Raw genomic sequence first — 19616 nt, 5'->3', positions numbered from 1 at the left:
AGGGGCTGCAGCCAGCCGGGGTCGGGGCCCATCTGCCAAGACAGGATGTGGGGCCGGACGAGGACACAATGTGGGGAAGTGAGAAGGGGACAGCAGGGATGGGGACATCCCGTCGGCACAAGCGGGCTCACAACCCCTCCAGCCCCCAGAGCTCCCCCCGGAGCTCCGACTCCTCCAGGTCCCCTGATTGCTCCCTCCTGCTGCACCTGCCTGGCCCGGGGGGCCCTGCCTGCAGCGGCCTGTCCGAGACGCGCAGGAGCTGGTTGGGCCGGGCAGGTGCCGGGTGGGAGCGGGGTCCGCTCAGCCCACACAGGCGTGGCCGCGCCGGCTGCGGCAGCAGCGAAGCTCCGCGCCCGGCTGGCCCCGTCTTGCTGGGTGGCAGGAGCCTCCCGCGCCGCTCGCAGCCCCGGGCGGGCGGGCACACCCCGTCATTAGCCCAGCTGCCGGCGCTGCCCGGGCAGGGAGGGGGCGGCAGGGCCTGCACGGCCTGCTGGGGATGGGGATGAGGATGAGGATGGTGCGAAGGCATTGCCCATCCGAGCCGGGCCCTCCCCTCCGTGCGTGGGACCCTGCGGGGGCACCCCCGCGCCCCATGGATGCCCCTGACGCGTGGGGGAGGCAGCCGGGGTCAGGCCCAGCAGCTGCTCGGGACGTGCCCGGCGGGTCCGCGGCGCACAATGACCCCATTGAGGTCCCGCGGGGCGGGGGGAACACCCAAGGTGGCGGTGGCAGAAGTGACTCCAGTGTCAGCCTCAATCCTGCTATTTATACCCGGCGGAGGGGCGGCATTGGAGGGCACGGGGATGGGAGCGCTGCCAACCCCTCCCTGCCCCATGCCAGGGCATCCCGGAGGGCAGCGCCCCCGGCCCCCCGGCTTTCCCTCCCCGCCCCACGGCCCAGCCCGGCGCCAGCCCTGCCAGGAAGAGCCCCAGCGCCGGGACCAGCTGCAGCCGCTTCCTCCCGGCCCCGCCAGGAACTGGGGAGCCCGCAGGGGCTCCGAGCCCCCGGCTGCAGCCGAGCTAAAGGGAACCGAGCGGCTTTGGAGCCGCAGGGCTCGCGGGGGGCACCTGGGTGCTGGATGCCAGGATCCAGCTGGGAGCTCCTTGGGAACCTCCCAGCTTTACCAAGGGCGAAGTCCCAGCACATCAAAGGCGGGAGCCGGGGCAGGAGCCTTTGGTCGCTGCCAGCGCCCGGTTCCGCCGCCCCGCGGAGCTCCCACCGCCCCGCACCGGGGGCACCGGGCTCCGGGGTCGTGCCCCCCTCCGCGGCGTGGCGCCCAGCCCATCGCTGTGGCAACCGCCAGCAGCTCCGGGTGTATTTTCTGCACCAGGGCCACTGTGGGAACCTGGACGGATGCCACCTCATTCCGCTGGGCTCTCTGGGCCGCCTTTGTAGCCGGCACCGAGCCCAGCTGGCAGCGGCTTCCTCCCCAGGCTCCCGCTGCCCCTCGCGGGTCACGGCCCTGGCCGGGAGCCGCTGGGAGGGGGCTGTGCTGGAACCCCCAGCAGGAGAACACGCACCCCCTCCGGCTTTGGGCCACCTCCAGCAGAGCCGTGAGGCCTCCAAGGCCGCCCTGAGCGAGGGCCGTGCCCGTGGCCCCGGGAACGAACCCCTGCCAAGGCACCTGGGACCCGCAGGGCAAAGCCCGACCCCACCGCCCCCTGCCTGACCCCGGCAGCTCGCAGGGGTGGAATCGCCAAGAGCAGCAGCACAATCTGAGATTCCCATGTCCCGTTCCCACTCTGCCCAGCCTGCCAGTGCCTCAGTTTCCCCACGAGAGAACGCGCCCCGGGCCAAGGTTTGCTGCGTGGCCGGTGTGGCACTGCTGGCCCCGGAGCACCGTGACAAGCTCTGTCGTGCTGGCTGCAGCACCCGCCCTCCTCAATGCCCCACGGCGCTCGGGATTTTGGGGGTGAGGCCGCTGGGGCCACGCTCCCCACGGGCAAAGCACCCCCAGAAGCGGGACCGAGGGGCCCCACCGGGACAGATCCCGGTGCCAGGTCCTGCTCCTCCCCACAGGGTTTTCCCTGAGCCGTGCCACGCTCCCTCTGCGGGGCCACGTGCGTGGGAGGGAATCGGAAAAGGAGCATTTTCCAGAGCTGGAAACCCAGAGGAAAAAGGCTGCCGTCCGGAATGATTAACGCGGCCGGGTTAATCATTATACAGCAGCAGCACCCGCTCCCCCCCTCCCCATCCCAAGGAAGCTGTGAGGATTCGGCCTTCGAGCTGCCCAAGGGCGGCGTGGCCCAAGGACGCTCCGGGCTGTGCTCGCAGCGTGTGGAGCCTCCGCTGACCTTCCCACGCCGGGGCCAGCGGCAGCACAGAATCCGTGTAGGCAGGAAGGGGCCAGGTCTGCAGAGCCCCCGGGACAAGCAGGGAGCTGCCCGGCACCCCAAAGGGGGTCCCCAAACCCCAAGGAGCTGCTGGTGCATCCTGCAGCTCGCTGGCGGTGAGAGGGATGGGGGCAACCTCAGTACCCCCAGGGTGGGCACCGATGGGGCACAGGGACAGGCAGGATCCATCCCCAAGGTTTGGGCAGGGAAAGGGGCGGCTCTGCCAGCTGAGTCAGCCCGGAGGGAGCGGGGCTTCCTGGGGCTGCGGTGGGGTTTGGGGTTGTTTTTCCTGCAGAGAGAGGAGAGCTGGAACCTTTCGCCTGCATTCGGGACTGGGTGGGACGGGGAAATGCCACGCGGCCAAACGCAGGGATTGCCGCCAGCACCGGGAGATTTGGCCTGGCAGAACCCGGCCCGTCTCGGAAATCATCCCCCGGAGAAGCGACGCCGCCGGCAGAATCCGTGATGCTTCACTTTCCGAGCGCCGCCGGCCCCGCTCCCCACCCTCCATCTGGCAGCAGAGGATGCGAGTCATGGGAGAGAGAGCCCTGCGTGGAAAGGGAGGAGGGGGGACAACAGCAGCGCTCCTCCCCCGCTCCCACCGCGTTCCGGGCAGCCCTTCCCTCTCACACCCACCACGCCCCAGCCCAAAGCCGGAGACAAACAGGTCCCGGGGATAACTCCAGTACATCGCCCGTGCTGCCCATCCTGCATGGCCCCAGCAGGGGCAGGGACCCCAAGGCAAGGCCAGGGACCCCAAGGCAGGGGCAGCTCAGCACCCATCATCCCAAAAAAGAGGCAGAAAGCACAGATGGAGGCTGCTGTGCCCCTGGGCAGGTGCCAGCACTCCAGGAACAGGAAAATGCCACACTGGTGTCACAATCCAGGCTGGTGTGGGGGCAGGGGAGAGGAGAGTGACCTGCTGAATCACACCGTGATCCACACCAGGACTGTCCCCCAGGCTGGGCTCATCCCTGCAGCACCTGCACAATGAGCAGGAAAGGGCTTTGCCTCTGCAGCAGCTGCACATCCCCTGCACCCAGTCAGGCCATTTTTGTGGCATCCAGCAGGATGTGACCGATGGTGGCTGTGGCATGGGCAGTGGGAGCCAGGGGAGGAGGAGAACGTGGCTCTGCAGGGCCAGATAACGAGCAGGGAGGGGAAGGGCTGGAGGCAGAGGGGCTCAGAGCTGAGGCTGCAGGGAGCAGGCTGGCCTGGGAGTGTGGAGGAGCGCAGGCATCCACCCACACAGGCCCTGCACCCCCAAAGGTGCACAGGCATCTACCCACACAGGCCCTGCACCCCCAAAGGTGCACAGGCATCTACCCACACAGGCCCTGCACCCCCAAAGGTGCACAGGCATCTACCCACACAGGCCCTGCACCCCCAAAGGTGCACAGGCATCTACCCACACACGCCCTGCACCCCAAAAGTGCAGCTCAGGGTCAGCAGGGCGATGATGCTGCCAGCCAGGCACCCACAGCCCCTGCCCAGTCCTGGCTCAGGACAAAGCCTTGTCCTTGCATCCATGGGTGCCTGGACATGGAAGGGTCCCCCCCTGCTCCCCTCAAATGCAGCCTACAAGTCCCAGCAGGTCTCAGGCTGTGGAGCACCCAGCCAAGGGCAGCTGAGAGGGGGCAGGACAGGATCCCTGGGCCCCCCCAGCTCCCCTGGCGCTGGCGGGAGGCAGTGGGAAGAGCTGGTGAGAGGACGCTGACGGAGACACTTTTTTCCCAGTCCTAAAAATAGCAGCTGGCCGTTTCCCCAGCTTCCCGGCCTCGCCAACGCTCTTCCATTAGATGAAAAACCCGAGGCAGCCACCTTCCGTCAGCACGGCTGCGTGTGCTGGGGGAGGCTCACGCAGCCGAAATAGCAGCTGGGGACAGAGAGGGGCAGCGGGAGAGGGAAGGGAGCTGCCCGGCCCCAGTAATTCCCAAGATGTTTTAATTAGTACAGCTCTGAGTCTTCGGAAGCTTTGCTTATGCTCAGTGCAATGTCTGACCTTTAAGGAAAAAAAAAAAAAAAGGGAATGAGAGGGGAAGGGGAAAAGGCACTGGAGCAGCTCAGGAGCTGGAAGTCGGCTGAGCTTCAAATAGGCTCCGCGTCAGGCACTCGGAGGCTTTTAATAAGCCACAGAGTGAGAAATTTAACACCACAGGCTCTATTTTTGATCACTTGTGAAGGGGGGGGGGGGGAGAGAGAAAGACAGAGTGAGCGAGAGGAGGGGGAGGAGGTGGTGGTGAGAAGAGGAGGCAGCCAAGATTACATCCTGGGTGGCAGTGCCCAAAATAGCCGTGCCCTGCTCCGAGCGCAGAGCGGGAGGCTGGAGTGGCAAGCACTGACCTCACAGGCAGCCAACACAGCTCCCCAGGCTGGAACAGCGCAGGGAAAAGGGGATTAGAGGCACGCAGAGGGAGGGATGGAAGCTCTGCACAGCAGTGGAAACCCCAAATCCCTCTGGAAAGGCGTGGGAGGGTGGCATGGAGCGAGGGGCCCGGCAGCAGCTGGTGCAGCAGGACACACGGCAGGACACACATCCCTGGCACAGGCAGAGCTGTCCCATGCCCATACCTGCCCCTTTCCAGCAGTGCTGCAGCCCAGTGAGCCTTTCCTGCTTCTCTGGGCTGTCAGGTGCCCTGAGGAACCCCAGGTGGCCTCCTCAGATAGGGCTGAACCCAGCGAGCCCCAGGCTCAGCAGAGCAGCTCCAGCCATCCCCAGCACGAACAGAAGCAGGAAAGATTTCCACCATGCACAGCATCTGCTTCCCTCTCCAGGCCAAGCCCATCTCCAGGAGCAGGGGAAGTGCCACTGGCAGCAGCAGGGGATGTGGGGTGGGCACAGCTGCTGTCCAGCTGTGGGAAGCTCCCTGGTGTGCCAGTGTGGATTCCTGAGGCTGAGGCTGGGACAGGATGGCTCTGGAACAGATCTGTGCTGCTGAAATCCTGCAGTCCAAGTGCTTACTGGAGGTGGCTGGAGCACGGGGAAGGGAATATAAATCTGTCTGATGAACCTCCCCAGGGTGAATCTCCCCAGCCAAACCCCAGGGCAGTGCTGGTGACCCCTTCCCAGGGTGAATCTGCCTCGGGGCAGGAGCTGGGAACTGCTCCTGGCTGCAGCTGCAATTGCTGCCTGGGAAGAAGGCAATGTGCCACAAGAGGGGGTCACATTTCCTTTTAATTGATCAGAACCATTTCTCCACCTCCATTCGTCCTGCTCCATCTGTACAGCTGGGGAGTAGAACAGGGACAGGCTGGGAGTTCTGCATCCACAGTGGGATTCCTGCAAAACACAAAGTGGGGTCAGGTTAGTGTAGGGTGAGCTTGGCTGGGCTGCAGGTCCCAACCCCAGGGCTTGGCCCCACTCCAGCTGTGCAACTGCTGTGAGTAAACACGAGCCAGCAGCTCTGCAGGACCAAAGAGCACCTGGATCAGAGATCAGGAGAGAGCAGGAGCTGCTGCCCTCCTGTGCTCCAGGCTGAGCCCGTTGGAGGCTGCCAGTGACTCACAGCCCTGCTCAGCACACACTGCTGCAATTCCTGGCTGCCAGCACGTGGGAAGGGAAGGGATGAGGCACAGTCTGTGCAGGGCAGAGCAAAAAGAGGCCACAAGGTAAGAGCCTGGCCTCACCTCCCCTGAGAATGAAGCTGTTTGGCTTTAGTGGGAGTGTGTGTGGCATGGATCACATGCTGTGGGGCCCAGGGGAACCAGTGAGGCCCCAGCAGTGACCACAGCTCCCAGTCTGTCCCAGGTGTACCCACTCACCCTTATCAGGGCTGAACTCCAGTGTCACAGCTGGGCTGGACCCCACAGTGCCACAGCCCAACCCCAGGCCCCACTGCCACCAACAGCCCCAGGTCAGCTCTGGGCTGGGGACCCCCACGAGCCCCCCCAGAGCTGAGGCCTGACCCTGGCAAGGGACAGCTGTGTTCACTGCTCCCCAAAAGCAAGGCAGATCCCCTCACCCAGCCCAGCAGGCCCTAGAGCAGGGCTGGATGCTCAGCCAAGCTGAACCTCACCTGGATTTACTCCAGAGCCTTCACCAGGGCTTCGTTAGCTTCTACCTTAATCTGAGCTTCTGCTTTAGCAGCTTCATCAGACGCTGCTGCCATCTCTGACACAGCTTTCTCCAGGTTGGATTTTGCAGTCTGGACATGAGGGCATAAAGAATGTGTGTCACTGGGAGACACTGCAGGAGAGGGGACTGTCCTTCCCTCCCTCCTTCCCCTGCAGCCACTGGTCCTTCACGTGGATGCCAAGGACCCAGTGACTTGGGAGCCTCACAGAGCTACAGACACAGCTGTGCTGGCCCCAGACACCTTATCAGCAGGGAAAAGCTGTTCTGGAGGTGAGGACAAGGTCAGTGTCTGTCCAAGGGGTGGGAAATGGTGTAAGATTTATGACTGCAGAGCTCCCTCTGTCCAGAGAGCTCACCAAGGAGGCGCCCCAAGCCTCTGATCCCAAAATGTAGTGGGGGTGCTGACACCACCCTGGGTTCTGGGCACAAGGACCCCAGAGCAGAGAAGGAGAGCAATTTCCCCACCAGGGTGGGTGAAATCTCTGGGTACTCACAGCCAGGTCCAGCATGTCCATGGTCACTGCCTCCTCTGCCAGCACCTGCACCGTGGAGTCGGCGTGGACAGTGACAGAGCCGCTGCTCACTGTGAGACACAACATGGGAGGTGGCTCAGCCAGGGGGCTCAGCCCTGCCATCCCCACCACCCTTCCCCAGAACAAACCCTCAGCGCCCTCCTGGCACATTTCCAGCATTCAGGGACTCAGCTCCCACCCCATAGCAAGCTGGAGAAGGGGATGGACCCAGAAAACCTGAGCAGAACCAAGACCTGGTCCCAGCCCACGGCTCCCAGATCAGCTCCCAGCAGGCTGGGAAAGTAGAAATCCCTGGAAGTGCACCAGGCCACACCTGGATGGGCAGAGCCTGCCTTGTGAAAGCACCAAGAACACCAACCCCACGCACACCTTTCCTCCCCAGCCCCTCCTGCCTCGCTCACCAAAGTACTTGGTGGCCGTCCCATCCTCGGCGTGGACTGTGACAACGCCCGGCCGGAGCACCTGGAGCGTGGGGACGTGGGATGCCAGGATGCCAAAGGAGCCCGTCAGCGTGGGCACATCCACCTGCTTCACGTTGGCACCGTTGTAGAACACCTGCATGGACGGAGAGGACAAAAAAAATAGCACAGTCACCAGGGATGGGGGGATGGAGAGCCCATCCCAAGGGAGCAGCCCGGCTCCTGGCAGGTTCAGGGTGTGCCCAGGACAGGCTGCACCCGCACAGGGTGGGAGCAGAGCCGGGCTCCAGAGCACAGCTCCTGGCAGAGGCACTGGGGAAGCGTTCCCAGCTGCCGGGGCACGGCGGGGAGGCGGCACATGGAGACACCGAGTCGGGAGTGGGCGAGAGGCGCCGGCACAGCCTGGGAAGCGCGTGGGGAGCCCGGAGCCGCTGTCCCCGCTGCGGCCCACGCTGCCGGGCTGTCCCTGTCCCCAGCGCCCTGCCCCGGGGCCAGCCTGGCAGGCACGGCGGGGGGCGGACCGGCCGCGTCCCGCTCCAGGCCGGGCCCAGCGGGTCCGGCAGCGCGGCTGGAAGGGCTGGAGCGGCCCCGGGAGCGCTGCGGCGGCACCGAGCGGCCGGGCAGGCGGGCAAGGCCCGAGGTCAGGGCCAAGGTCAGCCCGGGGACAGCCCGGGGACAGCCCGGCCGTGCCCCGGGAGCCGCGGAGCCCCCGGGAGCGGAGAGCCCCGCGCGGGCGGCAGCACCGCCCGCGGCCCGCCCGCCCCGAGCCCTCAGGACACACCGGGCGAGGCGGGGGCGGGGGGCACCGGGAGCGGGGCCGCGGCGGGCATACCTGTGTGGGTGAGGCGAAGGTGAAGGCCATGGCAGCGGGGCCGCCGGCGGCGGGATCGGCATAGCCGCGGCTGGGCGGCAGCGGCAGCGAGGGGCGGGCGAGGCGGAGGAAGCGGCGGGCGCAGAACATCGCGGCCATGGCGGCGGCGGCGGCAGCAGCGGCGGCGCGGGGGAGGCCGGGACGGCAGCGGACCACAGCTCCCGACGCGCCCCGCGCGCCACCCCGGCGGAGGAAAAGCACGCTACACCGCATGGCCTTATGGGAGTTGTAGTCTCTCCGTTCTCGCCGAGTGCCGTGGTGCTGGGCGGGGGGGCCCGCTCCGCCTCCGCACCGAGGGGCAGCCGCGGCCCCGGGCCCGGTCCGGCCGTGCCCCAGCGGCGCGGGGGGCTCCGGGGCACCGGTGGACACGGGGAGGTGGGACAGGGATGCAGGCAGGAGAGGTGCAGGCAGGGATGCAGGCAGGGATGCAGGTGGTGATGCAGGCAGGGATGCAGGCAGGGCGGGTGTAGGCAAGGCTGGTGCAGGCAGGGATGCAAGGAGTGATGCCAGGGCTGGAGCAGGCAGCGGCGTAGTCAGGGCTGGGACAGGCAGGGGTAAAAACAGCGGTGCAGGCAGAGGTGCGGGAAGGACTCACAGACAGGGCTCACAGACAGGACTGCGGGGCAGGTAGAGGAGCCGGGGGTACGGGCAGGGGAGCCGGGGGTACGGGCAGGGGGTACGGGCAGGGCTGGTGCAGGCAGGGCTGGGGCAGCCCCTGTCCCCACGTGACGCCCGCGCCGCGCGGGGGCGGCTCCGGTTCATTCATAAATCCCGGGGCCGCCCCGCCGCACCGAGCGCAGCGGCGGCGATGGAGCCCCGGTCTCGGTTGTAGGTGAGTTTCTGGTTCCGGTGCCTCGCGACAGCGCCTATCGCGACATAGGGAGCCGGCACGGCCGAGGGGAGACCAGACCATCACTCCCTATCGCGCGTAGAGGTCCCGGGGGCTCCTGCCTCGCTGTCACAGCGCTGTCACCAGCTCTGCCTGCATCCCTTATTCCTTCCTGTCCCACATCCCTGCTCGCATCCCTCATCGCTCATCCTCCATCCCTATCTCCATCCATGCCCCACATTCCTGCCAACATCCCGCGTCCCTGCCTGCATCCCGCATCCCTGCCTCCATCCCTGACCGCATCCCGCTGTCACCGGGCTGAGGCAGAGCGGGTTCCCCCCACGTCCCCAGCCCAGCCCCGGCCCCGTGGGTCGCACACACGCGTGGGGCGCAGCCCCGGCCCGCCCCCCGCACCCCTTCCCACGTGCGGAGGCGCGGCAGCACCGGCATCCCCCGGCCCCGAGCCCCCGCCCCGGGCTCCGGCGGCCACCGCGGGTCCCGCCCCGTGTCCCCCCCGGGGGGGACAGCCCCGGGGAGCGGCCCCCTCCTCCAGACAATGGCCGTCCTGTTCCTGTCGGGTCGCCATGGAGACGGGATTCCTCCATGATGGGGAACAGCAGGGACATTCTTCCCGCTGCCCCCGCCTCGGGCCTGAGGCTGCCCCGCAGGGATCCCGCCCGTGGAGCCGGGGTCCCCTCGCCCGGGGTCCCCCCATGTGCAGGACCCCCCCCCACGCCCCCTAACCCTTTCTCGGGGGTCTCAGGGTGGGTCCCCTCACCTCGTGCTGCGTCCCACCAGCTTGGAGAGGCGTGACGGCTGGTGTGGGCAGGGGCGTCTCTGCCTCAGGAGCCCCCCAACACCCCGATGTCCCTCCAAGGGGTTGGTACCCCGACCTGTGACAGGGCTGCCCTCAGCCATCACTGTCCCTCGCTGCCAGCTGCGACACTGCCACGAGTGACAGTCCCCACCCCTTCACGGGCTCCATTCACATTTTTCACTGACCTAATTCTGAGCGGCTTCCAAGCGCCCACCCCTGACAAATCCGGGGGTCCCCGACACAGCATCGCCCACCCAGCCCCGGAGGGACACACGGACAGGGACACACAGACAGGGACACACAGAGGGACACACGGAGAGACACATGGACAGGGACACACGGGGAGACACATGGAGGGGACAGACAGAGGGACACAAGGAGGGGACACATGGAGGGACACATGGAGGGACACACAGACAGGGACACATGGACAGGGACACATGGAGGGACACACGGAGGGGACACAAGGAGAGACACACGGAGGGGACACACGAGGGGGACATACAGAGGGGACACACGGCCTGGCAGCGGGAGCTGGAGCTCGGAAGTCCCCGGGAATGGGGGGACAGACACGCGGGAGGGTGATGAGGTCCCCGCCAGGTCCCCAAAGGCCGCGCAGTGGGGGAATGGGACCCCATCGCGGCGGCTCTCGGCGCTCAGGAGCTCAGGGCCCCCCCGGCCCCTCGGTGTCCCCCCCCCCGCGGACTGCCCGGTGACGGAGCCGCTCTCGGGATGACTCACGAGCGTCACCCGTCGCGCTCCGGCGACACCCACGCCACGAGCTGTGGGGCGGCCGCTGCCCCCCGTCCCTGCCGGGAGCCCCAGCGCGGCTCCCCCCGAGCTCCCCCGGCCGGGGTCCCCCCCAAGGGGGCTGCGTTTGTCCCTTGGGGGCGGCAGCGCGGTGTCACCCCGGAGCTGGGGCAGGGATTCACCCCCCGGGCCAGCTCTGGCCACCGGCACCGGCCACGGTTTGGGGGCTCCGGTCCCAGCCGGGCGTGGGGACCGTGGGCGCTCCTCGCGGGGCCGGGGTTGGCGCCCACGCGAGTCCGGGGGCTCAGGGGGTCCCTGGGGAGGGGCAGCGGTTCTGCCCTCGCCTCCCCATCCCTCCATCCGTCCATCCCTGCCTCGCTCCTGACCACACCCTCCATCCCTTCATCCTTCCCCTGAGCACACCCTCCCTTCATCCCTCCATCCCGGTCCCTCCCTCCATCTCTCCATCCCGGTCCCTCCCTCCCGGTCCCTCCCGGCAGCTCCGCACCGCGGTGCCGGGCAGGGGCCGGGCAGGAGCCGCCGCCGCCGCCCCCCGGCCCGGCCCCACCGTCCCGGCCGGTGCCTCCCTCCGTCTCCCCCCGCCCCAGGACACGCTCGGGCCGGGACGGACCATGAGCGATGACCCAACACCCTGGGACAACGCGACCGAGAGCGCCACGGTGAGTGCTGCTGTCCCTGCCTGCCCTGCCTGCCTCGGGCGCCCCTCCCCGAGCCGCCAGCCCGGGGGTCCCGCGGGACGGGGGGGATTCATGTCCGGAGCTGTGGGGTTCTCATAAGAGGGGGATTCATGTTCGGAGCTTTGGGATTCTCATGGGAGGGGGATTAATGTTTGGAGCTGTGGGGTTCTCATGGGAAGGGGGGATTCATGTTCGGAGCTGTGGGGTTCTCATAAGAGGGGGATTCATGTTCGGAGCTGTGGGGTTCTCATGGGAAGGGGGGATTCATGTTCGGAGCTGTGGGGTTCTCATTGGAGGGGGATTCATGTTCGGAGCTGTGGGGTTCTCATGGGAAGGGGGGATTCATGTCCGGAGCTGTGGGGTTCTCATGGGAAGGGGGGATTCATGTCCGGAGCTGTGGGGTTCTCATGGGAAGGGGGGATTCATGTCCGGAGCTGTGGGGTTCTCATGGGAAGGGGGGATTCATGTCCGGAGCTGTGGGATTCTCGCGGCTGCCGTAGGGCTGGAGCCTTCGCTCGGGTGGGGGCCCCGCTGTCACCCCCTGCTCTGCCAGCGCTGAGTGGGTGACAGTTCCCAGTGCTCTGTGTCCTGCTGGGATGCTCTGGGGGTACTGGGGGTCCGGGGCCCTGGGCGCTGCTGCCGGATCAGCCCCTCTCCCCCGGGTGGGGCAGGCTTGGGGGTCCTGTCGCCGTCCCCATCCCCATCCCCGTCCCCATCCCCGTCCCCATCCCCATCCCCGTCCCCGTCCCCATCCCCGTCCCCGTCCCCATCCCCGTCCCCGTCCCTATCCCCATCCCTCTCGCACTCGGCGCGGGGGCTGGGGCGGCTCAGCCTCCCCGGTTGCCGTTGCCGTGGTGCACGCAGGGCCCGGGGGCGGCGGGGGGCGGCGGCTCCGGGGGCAGCGCTGGCGTCAGCGCGGCGGGGGCAGGTTCGGGGTGCGCCGGGGTCCCCCGGAGCATCCCCGCGGCTCAGCCCCTCGGCCCCGGGCAGGCGGTGCCCGGCGAGGTGTCCCCGCAGGATGGGTACGTGCTGCTCCTCGCCCTGCTCTCCATCTTCATCGGGGGCACGCTGGTGCTGCTCTCGGGCATCCTGATCATCTGCCGCCGCTGCTGCGAGGCCGATCGCCGGCACTCCAGGTGGGCCAGGGGTGAGCACGCCGCTGTCCCCGGGGTGTGTGGCACTGCAGGGAGGGTCGGGGGGACTGGCACGGGCACCTCTGATCCTCCTCCCCCCGCAGAGCCAGCGATGATCCTGAGAAAACCAACACCACTTACCTGGATGACTCGCAGCAGGCGCAGGGTGAGTGACCCCAGTGCTGATCCCCCCAAACTGCATCCTGAGTTTTGGGGAGGGGGGTGAGGCAGCTCCTGGGCCCTCCCAAGGGGAGCAGCGACCACCACACACCCCTTGTGCCATCCCTGGCTGTGAGCAGGAAATTCCAGGCTGGCATTGAGGCCATGAGTGCAACAAGTTTGCCAAGCCTCAGCTGGGGCACACTGCGGTGGGGGGAGCTGGTTGCTGACCCCCTTCTCTGCAGATATCACTGGCAAAGCAGAGGACCCCGAGTGCCTGTCGTCCTCCAGCTACCGGGATGCAGAGAGTGAGAGGTTCCTGTCCTCCAGCTCCTCCACTGCCCGGCGCGTCTCCTTCAACGAGGCCGCGCTCTTTGACCAGGGCAAGAAGACCCAGGAGAAGGGCAGGAGGTGAAGCTCTGGGCTGACGGGGGGACAGGGGGTTGTGGCTGCCCCTCCTGACCCAGCTGTCCCACAGGTACACGCTGACAGAGGGGGATTTCCACCACCTGAAGAACGCGCGCCTGACTCACCTGCACCTGCCGCCGCCTGCCCTCAAGATTGTCACCATCCACGAGTGTGAGTCCAGTGAGAACAGCCTGGCCATGACCCCCCGCCTGCCCCCGCCCAAGCCTGGCCTTGCCATCTTCCAGGTGAGCTTTCAGTGCCCGAGGGACAGATGGGACATCCTGCGGCACCCCAGGGAGGCACCGCTGGGCCTCAGGGCATTGCTGGAAGTAGAGCCAGGAGATGCTGGGGTGCAGGGGGCCCCTATTGTCCCCAACCCCCCTGAGCGTGCTCTGCTTTACAGCCCCCTGCAGGAGCCCTGCCCCGGCCAGTGCTGCCCAGCCATGCCGTGGGCCCCAGCTCTGCGCTGCCCGGGGACACCTACAACTCCACCGTGGACACCAGCTTCACAGAGGCCAGCCCGTCCGCCTCCTCCGACTCCGGGGAGGGGCCTTCGGTGAGTGCTGGGGCAGGACTGGGCAGGGGAAGGGGCTCCCAAGGGTTCTGTCCTGCTCCCTCCCTGCTCCATGGATCCCATCCCTGCCCCCTCGCTCCGTGCCAGGGCTCAGGAAGAGTCGTGGGCATCCAGCTAGAAACAGGCTCTGCTCCCTGCCCCGGGGGACATTTGTGCATCTGCTGCAGCCCAGCTCTGACAAAGGAGCCGAGCGGGATGCGGGGGGGCTGGGGAGGCACGATTGGGTCCGAGCGGGCACTCACGGCCCCCCCGGCCCCCCAGTTCACAGCAGCACCCAGGAGCGGGAAGGCGGCGGGGGGAGGCAGTGCCGGCCCCGGGGAGCCCCCCCAGACCCCCCCACAGGGCACCGTCCTGCAGTTCTTCACCCGCCTGCGCCGCCACGCCAGCCTGGACGGGGCCAGCCCCTACTTCAGGATCAAGAAGTGGAAGCTGGAGAGCACCCAGCGGGCGTCCAGCCTGGACACCAGAGGTGGGGGTCAGCGAGGGGGCTGTGCAGGGTGGGGGGACACGTGTGGGTGGGGGGATGCTGCTGCCGCTTGGGTTGTGCCCCCCAGCCCTGCCCTGCGCCCCCCAGGATCCCCCAAGCGTCGGCAGTTCCAGAGGCAGCGGGCGGCCAGCGAGAGCATGGACCAGGAGGACCGGGACCCGCACCAGACCGACATCATCCAGTACATTGCCCACACGGACGACGTGTCCTTCCACCCCGCGGGGGGCCCCTTCCTGCCCTCCCCCGCCAGCCCCCCACCCTCTCTCGGCAGGTATTTTTCAGTAGATAAGAGGGGACGGGGATGGGTGAGCACCGGGAAGGCACCGAGGGACCCCGCGCTGCCCTGGGCATGGGGTGCTCCCACCTCTGCGGCTCTGGTGGGGTGAGGGGTCTGGGGTGAGGGGTCCGGGGGGCGCTGGTGATGGGGAGGTTGGGTTGGGGCATGGGCACGGTGGTGGCAGCAGCATGGAAACAGGATGCAGGAGCGGGTGGCACCATGGCGCTGCTGTGGATAGAGCCTGCCGGGGCTGGGCTGGCACATCCCTGCCCGTCACCTGCGGGGTCTGTCCCTGACGTGACACCGGGGTGCTGCCCGCAGGCTAGAGCCAGGAGAGGGGGGCGCGGGCAGCCCCGGCGAGCCCAGCGTGCCCGAGCAGCCCAGCGCCTACCACGACATCTGGAGCCTGCGCGCCTCGCTGGAGCTGTACGCGGCCTCGGAGCGCAGCAACGACCAGGACTCGGTGCGCAGCGACGGCGGGGACAGCGTGTCCTCCGCCAGCGGAGTGCCCCCCTGCCCTTCCCCTACCCTGGATGAGCCCGAAGGCCCCGAGGAGAAGTTCTGGGCTCGGCCCAAGGCGGAGGAGTCGGAGCCCGGGACACGCAAGCTGCTGCAGATGGACAGCGGCTACGCCTCCATCGAGGCGCCCAGCCGGGGGGGCGAGGAGGGTCCCCCCAAGGACCAGACAGCCTCCGAGAAGCGCATTTGCTTCACCAGCGCCGGGCGGAAAGGAACCATCTTCGAGAGCTTCGAGGGCCGGGAGCCGGAGGAGGAAGAGGAAGATGAGGAAGAGGAGGAGGGCGGGAGCAGCACCCTGGGCGCAGCGGGTGGGGGGGGACACCTCCGTCCCCACAGCCCCCTGGCCTGGTCCCCGTACGGGCAGATGTTCCCGGGCCGGGAGGGGCTGCCCCGGCGGGATTACAGCATCGACGAGAAGACGGACGCGCTGTTCAACGCCTTCGTGCGCCACGACCCCCAGTTCGACGAGTCCCCGCTGCGGGGCAAGCACCGCTCCCGCACCCACCTGCGCAAGCAGTGGCAGCACACGAAGCAGTTCAGCGACCCCGGCGTGCGGTACCCGGCGCTGGAGCGGCACCGGACGCCCCTGCGCCGCGGCGACAGCGCCAATTACCCGCTGGACTCGCGGTTCCACAGCCCCCTGCCCCGCATCGTCAGCGCCGGCGATGAGGAGGCGGCGGAGGCGGCCGATGGGGTCCCCCCTGCCCCGGCGCTGCCGGACCCCGAGATCCAGGTGATCGTGGAGGAGCCCGGAGAGGCGGCCCCCGAGCCCAAGGCTGGCTCTGAGCCCCCTGAGGACGATGACTGCCCCGGCTCCGGGAGGTGCTTGGGGCTGGGCTCCGGCTCGGAGCTCATGGACAAGATCGCGGGCGGCCTGGAGGAGCGGCTCTATGGACACCTGAGGAGAGCGGCCGAGAGAGAGACCCCCGAGTGCGCCGTGGCCGTGGCTGCCAGCGATGCCTCCCCCGACCACAGCACGGTCTAGGCCCAGCATGAGGGGAAGAGACCCCGGCACAGGTTCAGGGCTTCATCCCCTCCTGCTGCCGGGTGCCGAGGCCAGGAGAGCACATGGGGACCCCTGGCTGTGACCCCAGCACGGGGGTCCGGTAGCGTGGGGTGGCCGAGCCCCCCGGCTCCCATAGCGAGAGCCTGGGCTGGGGGAGCCCCGGGGGTCGGGGCACGGTGGAGAAGCCGAGGGGTCAGCGCTGAGGGAACTTTGCTGAAGCCCCCGTAGCTCAGACCTTGGCTCTCGCCTCTCTCCGAGGTTTTACAAGCAATAAGCCTCTCGTCCGGCCGGGAACGTCCCCGCAGCCAGGAAAAGGGGCCGGAGCTGGGTGTCCCCAGTGGTGCCACCCTGGCCAGGGGGCGGTTTGGGGATGGGGCAGTCACCTCCTCAATCCCAAACCCCCTCCCCACAAGGTCTGCAGGGAGCCTGGGATCTAAACTGGAAGCAGGGGGATTCTACAGGGGCTCAAACTCCTCCTGGGGGACCCCAGAATGGCAGCCCAAGGGTTTGGGGGGAAGGATCGGCCCTGGGGACCCCAAAAATACCCCCAGGAGGGGTGAGGGTGCCCGGTGAGAGCAGAGAGGGGCATCCCCAGCATGGGCTGTGGGTGACCCCCCGTGCCCCCCAGGAGCTCAAGGATATTTATTGATTTTTACAGAGGCGGCTGCTGCTGCTCCGTGGTGGGGGAGGCGGGGCGGGGTGTTCATTTTTTATTGGGTTTTTATTTGTGTTTCAAAGGACGGGTGAAAAAAAAGAGGAAAACAAAGAAACTGCCCCAGCCCAGCCCTGGCTGTGGCACCTGGGACTCGGCAGCAGGGGGGGGGACAGGCTGCAGGCTCTGCCCAAAGCTCTCCCTCCATCACCTCTGCGTTTTTAAGTCTATAAACAAAGGAGAAAAACCAAAACCAACCGTGACATCTCTGAGCTCTTTTCTTACCTTTTGGGGGTGGGGTGGTGAGGGTAGGGGGGCTCCAGGCCTGGCATTGCCCCATAAATGTAGGGTTTGCCTGGGGGGCTGTGCCCTTCCAAAAGGAAAAGGAAAAGGAGGGGCTGGTCATACCCCTGACCCCGCCTGCTGCAGGAGGAAGGACATGAAACCCACCTGCTGTTTTCACTTTATTTTTCTTTAAAAAAAGGAAAAAAAAAAAAAAAAAAGAAAAAAAAAAGGGGGAAGAAAAGAAAAAAAAAAAGGCAGAAAAAAAAGCCAAGTGGCTGCCACCACCCTGATCCCTTTGGAGCTCAGATTCCTCCTAAGCTCTGAGCCCTTCCTGGGCCCTGTTCCCTTCTGAGCCCCTCCGAGCCCCCGTGCAGCATGCAGGTGTAATAGAGTTCTGCTTTGTTTTAATACCTGTTTTTTTTTGGTTTGTTTTTTCCTCATCTGGTTTATTTTAACACATCACGATGTGTAGGAATCTCTAAATATACCGCAAATATAAACAAAAAACAAACAAACAAAAAAATTAAAACAAAAAAAAAAAAGAGAGAGGAAAATATATAATATATAACAGTAGTCTAAAACATAAAGTGCACGGCAATGGCTTTGCACGACTCTACATGGCCAGGGGGCCCCTTGACCCCTCATCCCACCCTTCCCATCGCAAAATTAAAAACAGAATCAGTGTCTTGATTGGCAAAGAGTGATCGGGGGGTAGGGGGCAGCGTCCCGGCAGCCGCAGAGTTCAACTCCCAGGTGTCCGATGGGATGGGCAGGGAGGAGGGTGTGGCCACTGCAGCTTCGTGTCCTGGCGCTGGCCGGAGCAGGGGGTGCGGGCAGGGAAGGAACGGGGGGGCTCCTTGGTTGGTTTCTTCTGGTTTCCTTTTGGATTGCAAGCACAGTCCAGTCCCAGGAGAGAGGCAGAGCTGGGGCAAGGAGGGGGGACACAGGCTGGCCCGGGCCCAGGGATGCTGTGGGGAGAACAGAGAAAAGGGGGTTAGGGATGGAAGGGGATGCCCAGTTTGGGGTGCTGGCTGTGCTCCTGCCCTGCACCCTGCTCTGGGGCTCCCTCTGGCACCTTGGGATGGGAGCGAGGGGTTTGGGATCCCTGTGCTGTCCCTGGAAGGTTTTAGGGAGTCCCTCAGCCAGGTGAGCCCAGCAAAGCAAAACCCCTGACTAGGAATTGGTGCCAAGGAATGTAATTTATGCCAAGGAGAGGAGCAATCTCTTCCTTCAAAAGGTTTCTAGGCTAAGGAGGGGAGTGACCCAGCCAGGCTTGGGGCAGGAAGGGGCAGGAGCAGCAGCAGGTCCAGGGGAGCCCCATCCCAGGCTCAGGCTGCACTGACTCCCCGCAGGTGACTCACTGCCCCCATGAATTAAAGATGGAGCTGCCACGGGCCTCTGACAGCTGCAGGGGGAGGATCCGGCTTTTATTTCGGGCTTTTTTCACACCACAAAGCTGGTCGTGATCCAGGAGATAACAGAGCTCAGCCCCAGCAGCGCCGTGACGAGCATGAGGCCGGGGGCGGATGAGGCTGAACATGACTCACTGCTGGCTCCGTTATGAATGAGGGGTGGGAAGGAGGGGACAGGGCTGGGAGCTGGGGAGGAAGGAGCTGCAAGGAGGGGGGGAAAGCAGGGAGAGGGCTCAGCTTCCCCTGGAAGTGGCTTGGGCATGGGTGACAGGGCCAGGGGTATGTCCCATGGGGACATCCTGGGGCTCAGCATCCCTCTGTGCTCCCCAACTCCAGGTATGTGGTGAGGCTGGGAGCAGAGCAGAGGGGCCCTGGTGCCAAGGAAAAGGGCTCAGCATCCCTTCATGCTCCCCAACTCCAGGTAGGTGTTGGTGAGGTTGGGAGCAGGGCAGAGGAGCCTTAGTGCCAAGGAAAAGGGCTCAGCATCCCTCTGTGCTCCCCAACTCCAGGTATGTGGTGAGGCTGGGAGCAGGGCAGAGGGGCCCTGGTGCCAAGGAAAAGGGCTCAGCATTCCTTTATGCTCCCCAAGTGCAGGTAGGTGTTGGTGAGGTTGGTAGCAGAGCAGAGGGGCTCTGGTGCCAAGGAAAAGAGTTCAGCATCCCTTTATGCTCCCCAACTCCAGGTAGGTGGTGAGGCTGGGAGCATGGCAGAGGTGCCAGGGAAAGGGGGGTGGCATAGCACAGCCCAGGAGGGGACAGAGATCACTACAGCACCTCTCACATGACAGGGCAGACTAGAGCAGAGCCAGGTGGGCACAGCAGGGCATTGAGAGGGGCTCTGCACCCCCAGCACCACAGGAAATCCAAGCCCCGGCTACCAGGAACTCTGCAGAGGGACGCTCAGGATCCAGACTACAAAACACCCTCAACTCCCTCGCCCTGCCCACAGCTCAGAAACCCCCCAGCTCCCTCGGGCAGGGCCCAGAGTGCCCCAGCAGTACCTGGGCAGAGCTCACTGCTGCTTGCAGGTGGAGAGCTTGCGGATCTTGCTGCTGGCAGAGCAGGCCTTGCGGGAGGGGTTGGAGGAGGCGCTGGCGCGGCGCTCGCCCTTGGCCCTGGCGCTGCTCAGCTGCCCCGGCTCCGTCCCGTTCATGCACACGGCCTTGGGCAGCCCCCTGCCGCGGCTCTGCCCGTTCTGCCCGGCCTCCTCCTCCTCAGGCACCTGTCCTGCAAGGGAACGGCCACAGTCAGAGGGGGCAGCAGAGCCGCCATGGATCCTGCTCCTGTTCCTGCTCCTGTTCCTGCTCCTGTTCCTGCTCCTGCGAGGGATCCCCAACCCCGGATGTGCAAAGCCAGGTGTTGGGGAAGATGAAACAGGAA

General features: G+C 66.1%; 3 protein-coding genes across 3 annotated transcripts in view; 1 reads left to right on the top strand and 2 right to left on the bottom strand.

Annotated features, from left to right (window-relative positions):
* Positions 1 to 5490: 5490 nt before the first annotated feature.
* Positions 5491 to 8384, bottom strand: ATP5F1D (ATP synthase F1 subunit delta). The gene is made up of 5 exons (XM_059489496.1): positions 8193 to 8384; positions 7343 to 7496; positions 6903 to 6991; positions 6350 to 6478; positions 5491 to 5613 (listed from the first exon to the last, which is right to left on the bottom strand). The coding sequence occupies exons 1-4, from the start codon at positions 8328 to 8330 to the stop codon at positions 6356 to 6358; spliced, it is 504 nt and encodes a 167-aa protein (XP_059345479.1). The 5' UTR covers positions 8331 to 8384; the 3' UTR covers positions 5491 to 5613; positions 6350 to 6355.
* A 2704-nt stretch (positions 8385 to 11088) lies between these two features.
* Positions 11089 to 16626, top strand: CBARP (CACN subunit beta associated regulatory protein). Its single transcript, XM_059489788.1, has 9 exons — positions 11089 to 11307; positions 12316 to 12461; positions 12563 to 12624; positions 12863 to 13028; positions 13096 to 13270; positions 13429 to 13581; positions 13861 to 14068; positions 14174 to 14357; positions 14685 to 16626. The coding sequence occupies exons 1-9, from the start codon at positions 11260 to 11262 to the stop codon at positions 15865 to 15867; spliced, it is 2325 nt and encodes a 774-aa protein (XP_059345771.1). The 5' UTR covers positions 11089 to 11259; the 3' UTR covers positions 15868 to 16626.
* Positions 16627 to 17223: 597 nt separating this feature from the next.
* STK11 (serine/threonine kinase 11) overlaps positions 17224 to 19616 on the bottom strand; it is a 31696-nt gene continuing 29303 nt past the window's right edge. The window contains exons 9-10 of the mRNA XM_059489963.1: positions 19238 to 19463; positions 17224 to 17793 (exon numbers count right to left, since the gene is read on the bottom strand). Of these exons, the coding sequence (XP_059345946.1) occupies positions 19249 to 19463 (215 nt within the window). The 3' untranslated portion in view covers positions 17224 to 17793; positions 19238 to 19248. The remainder of the gene's footprint in view (positions 17794 to 19237; positions 19464 to 19616) is intronic.

This window comes from Ammospiza nelsoni, chromosome 27 (genome assembly GCF_027579445.1).
Source record: "Ammospiza nelsoni isolate bAmmNel1 chromosome 27, bAmmNel1.pri, whole genome shotgun sequence".
Classification (NCBI taxonomy): domain Eukaryota; kingdom Metazoa; phylum Chordata; class Aves; order Passeriformes; family Passerellidae; genus Ammospiza; species Ammospiza nelsoni.
The sequence above is the reverse complement of the archived record's forward strand: the minus strand, read 5'-3'. Positions and strand labels throughout refer to the sequence as shown.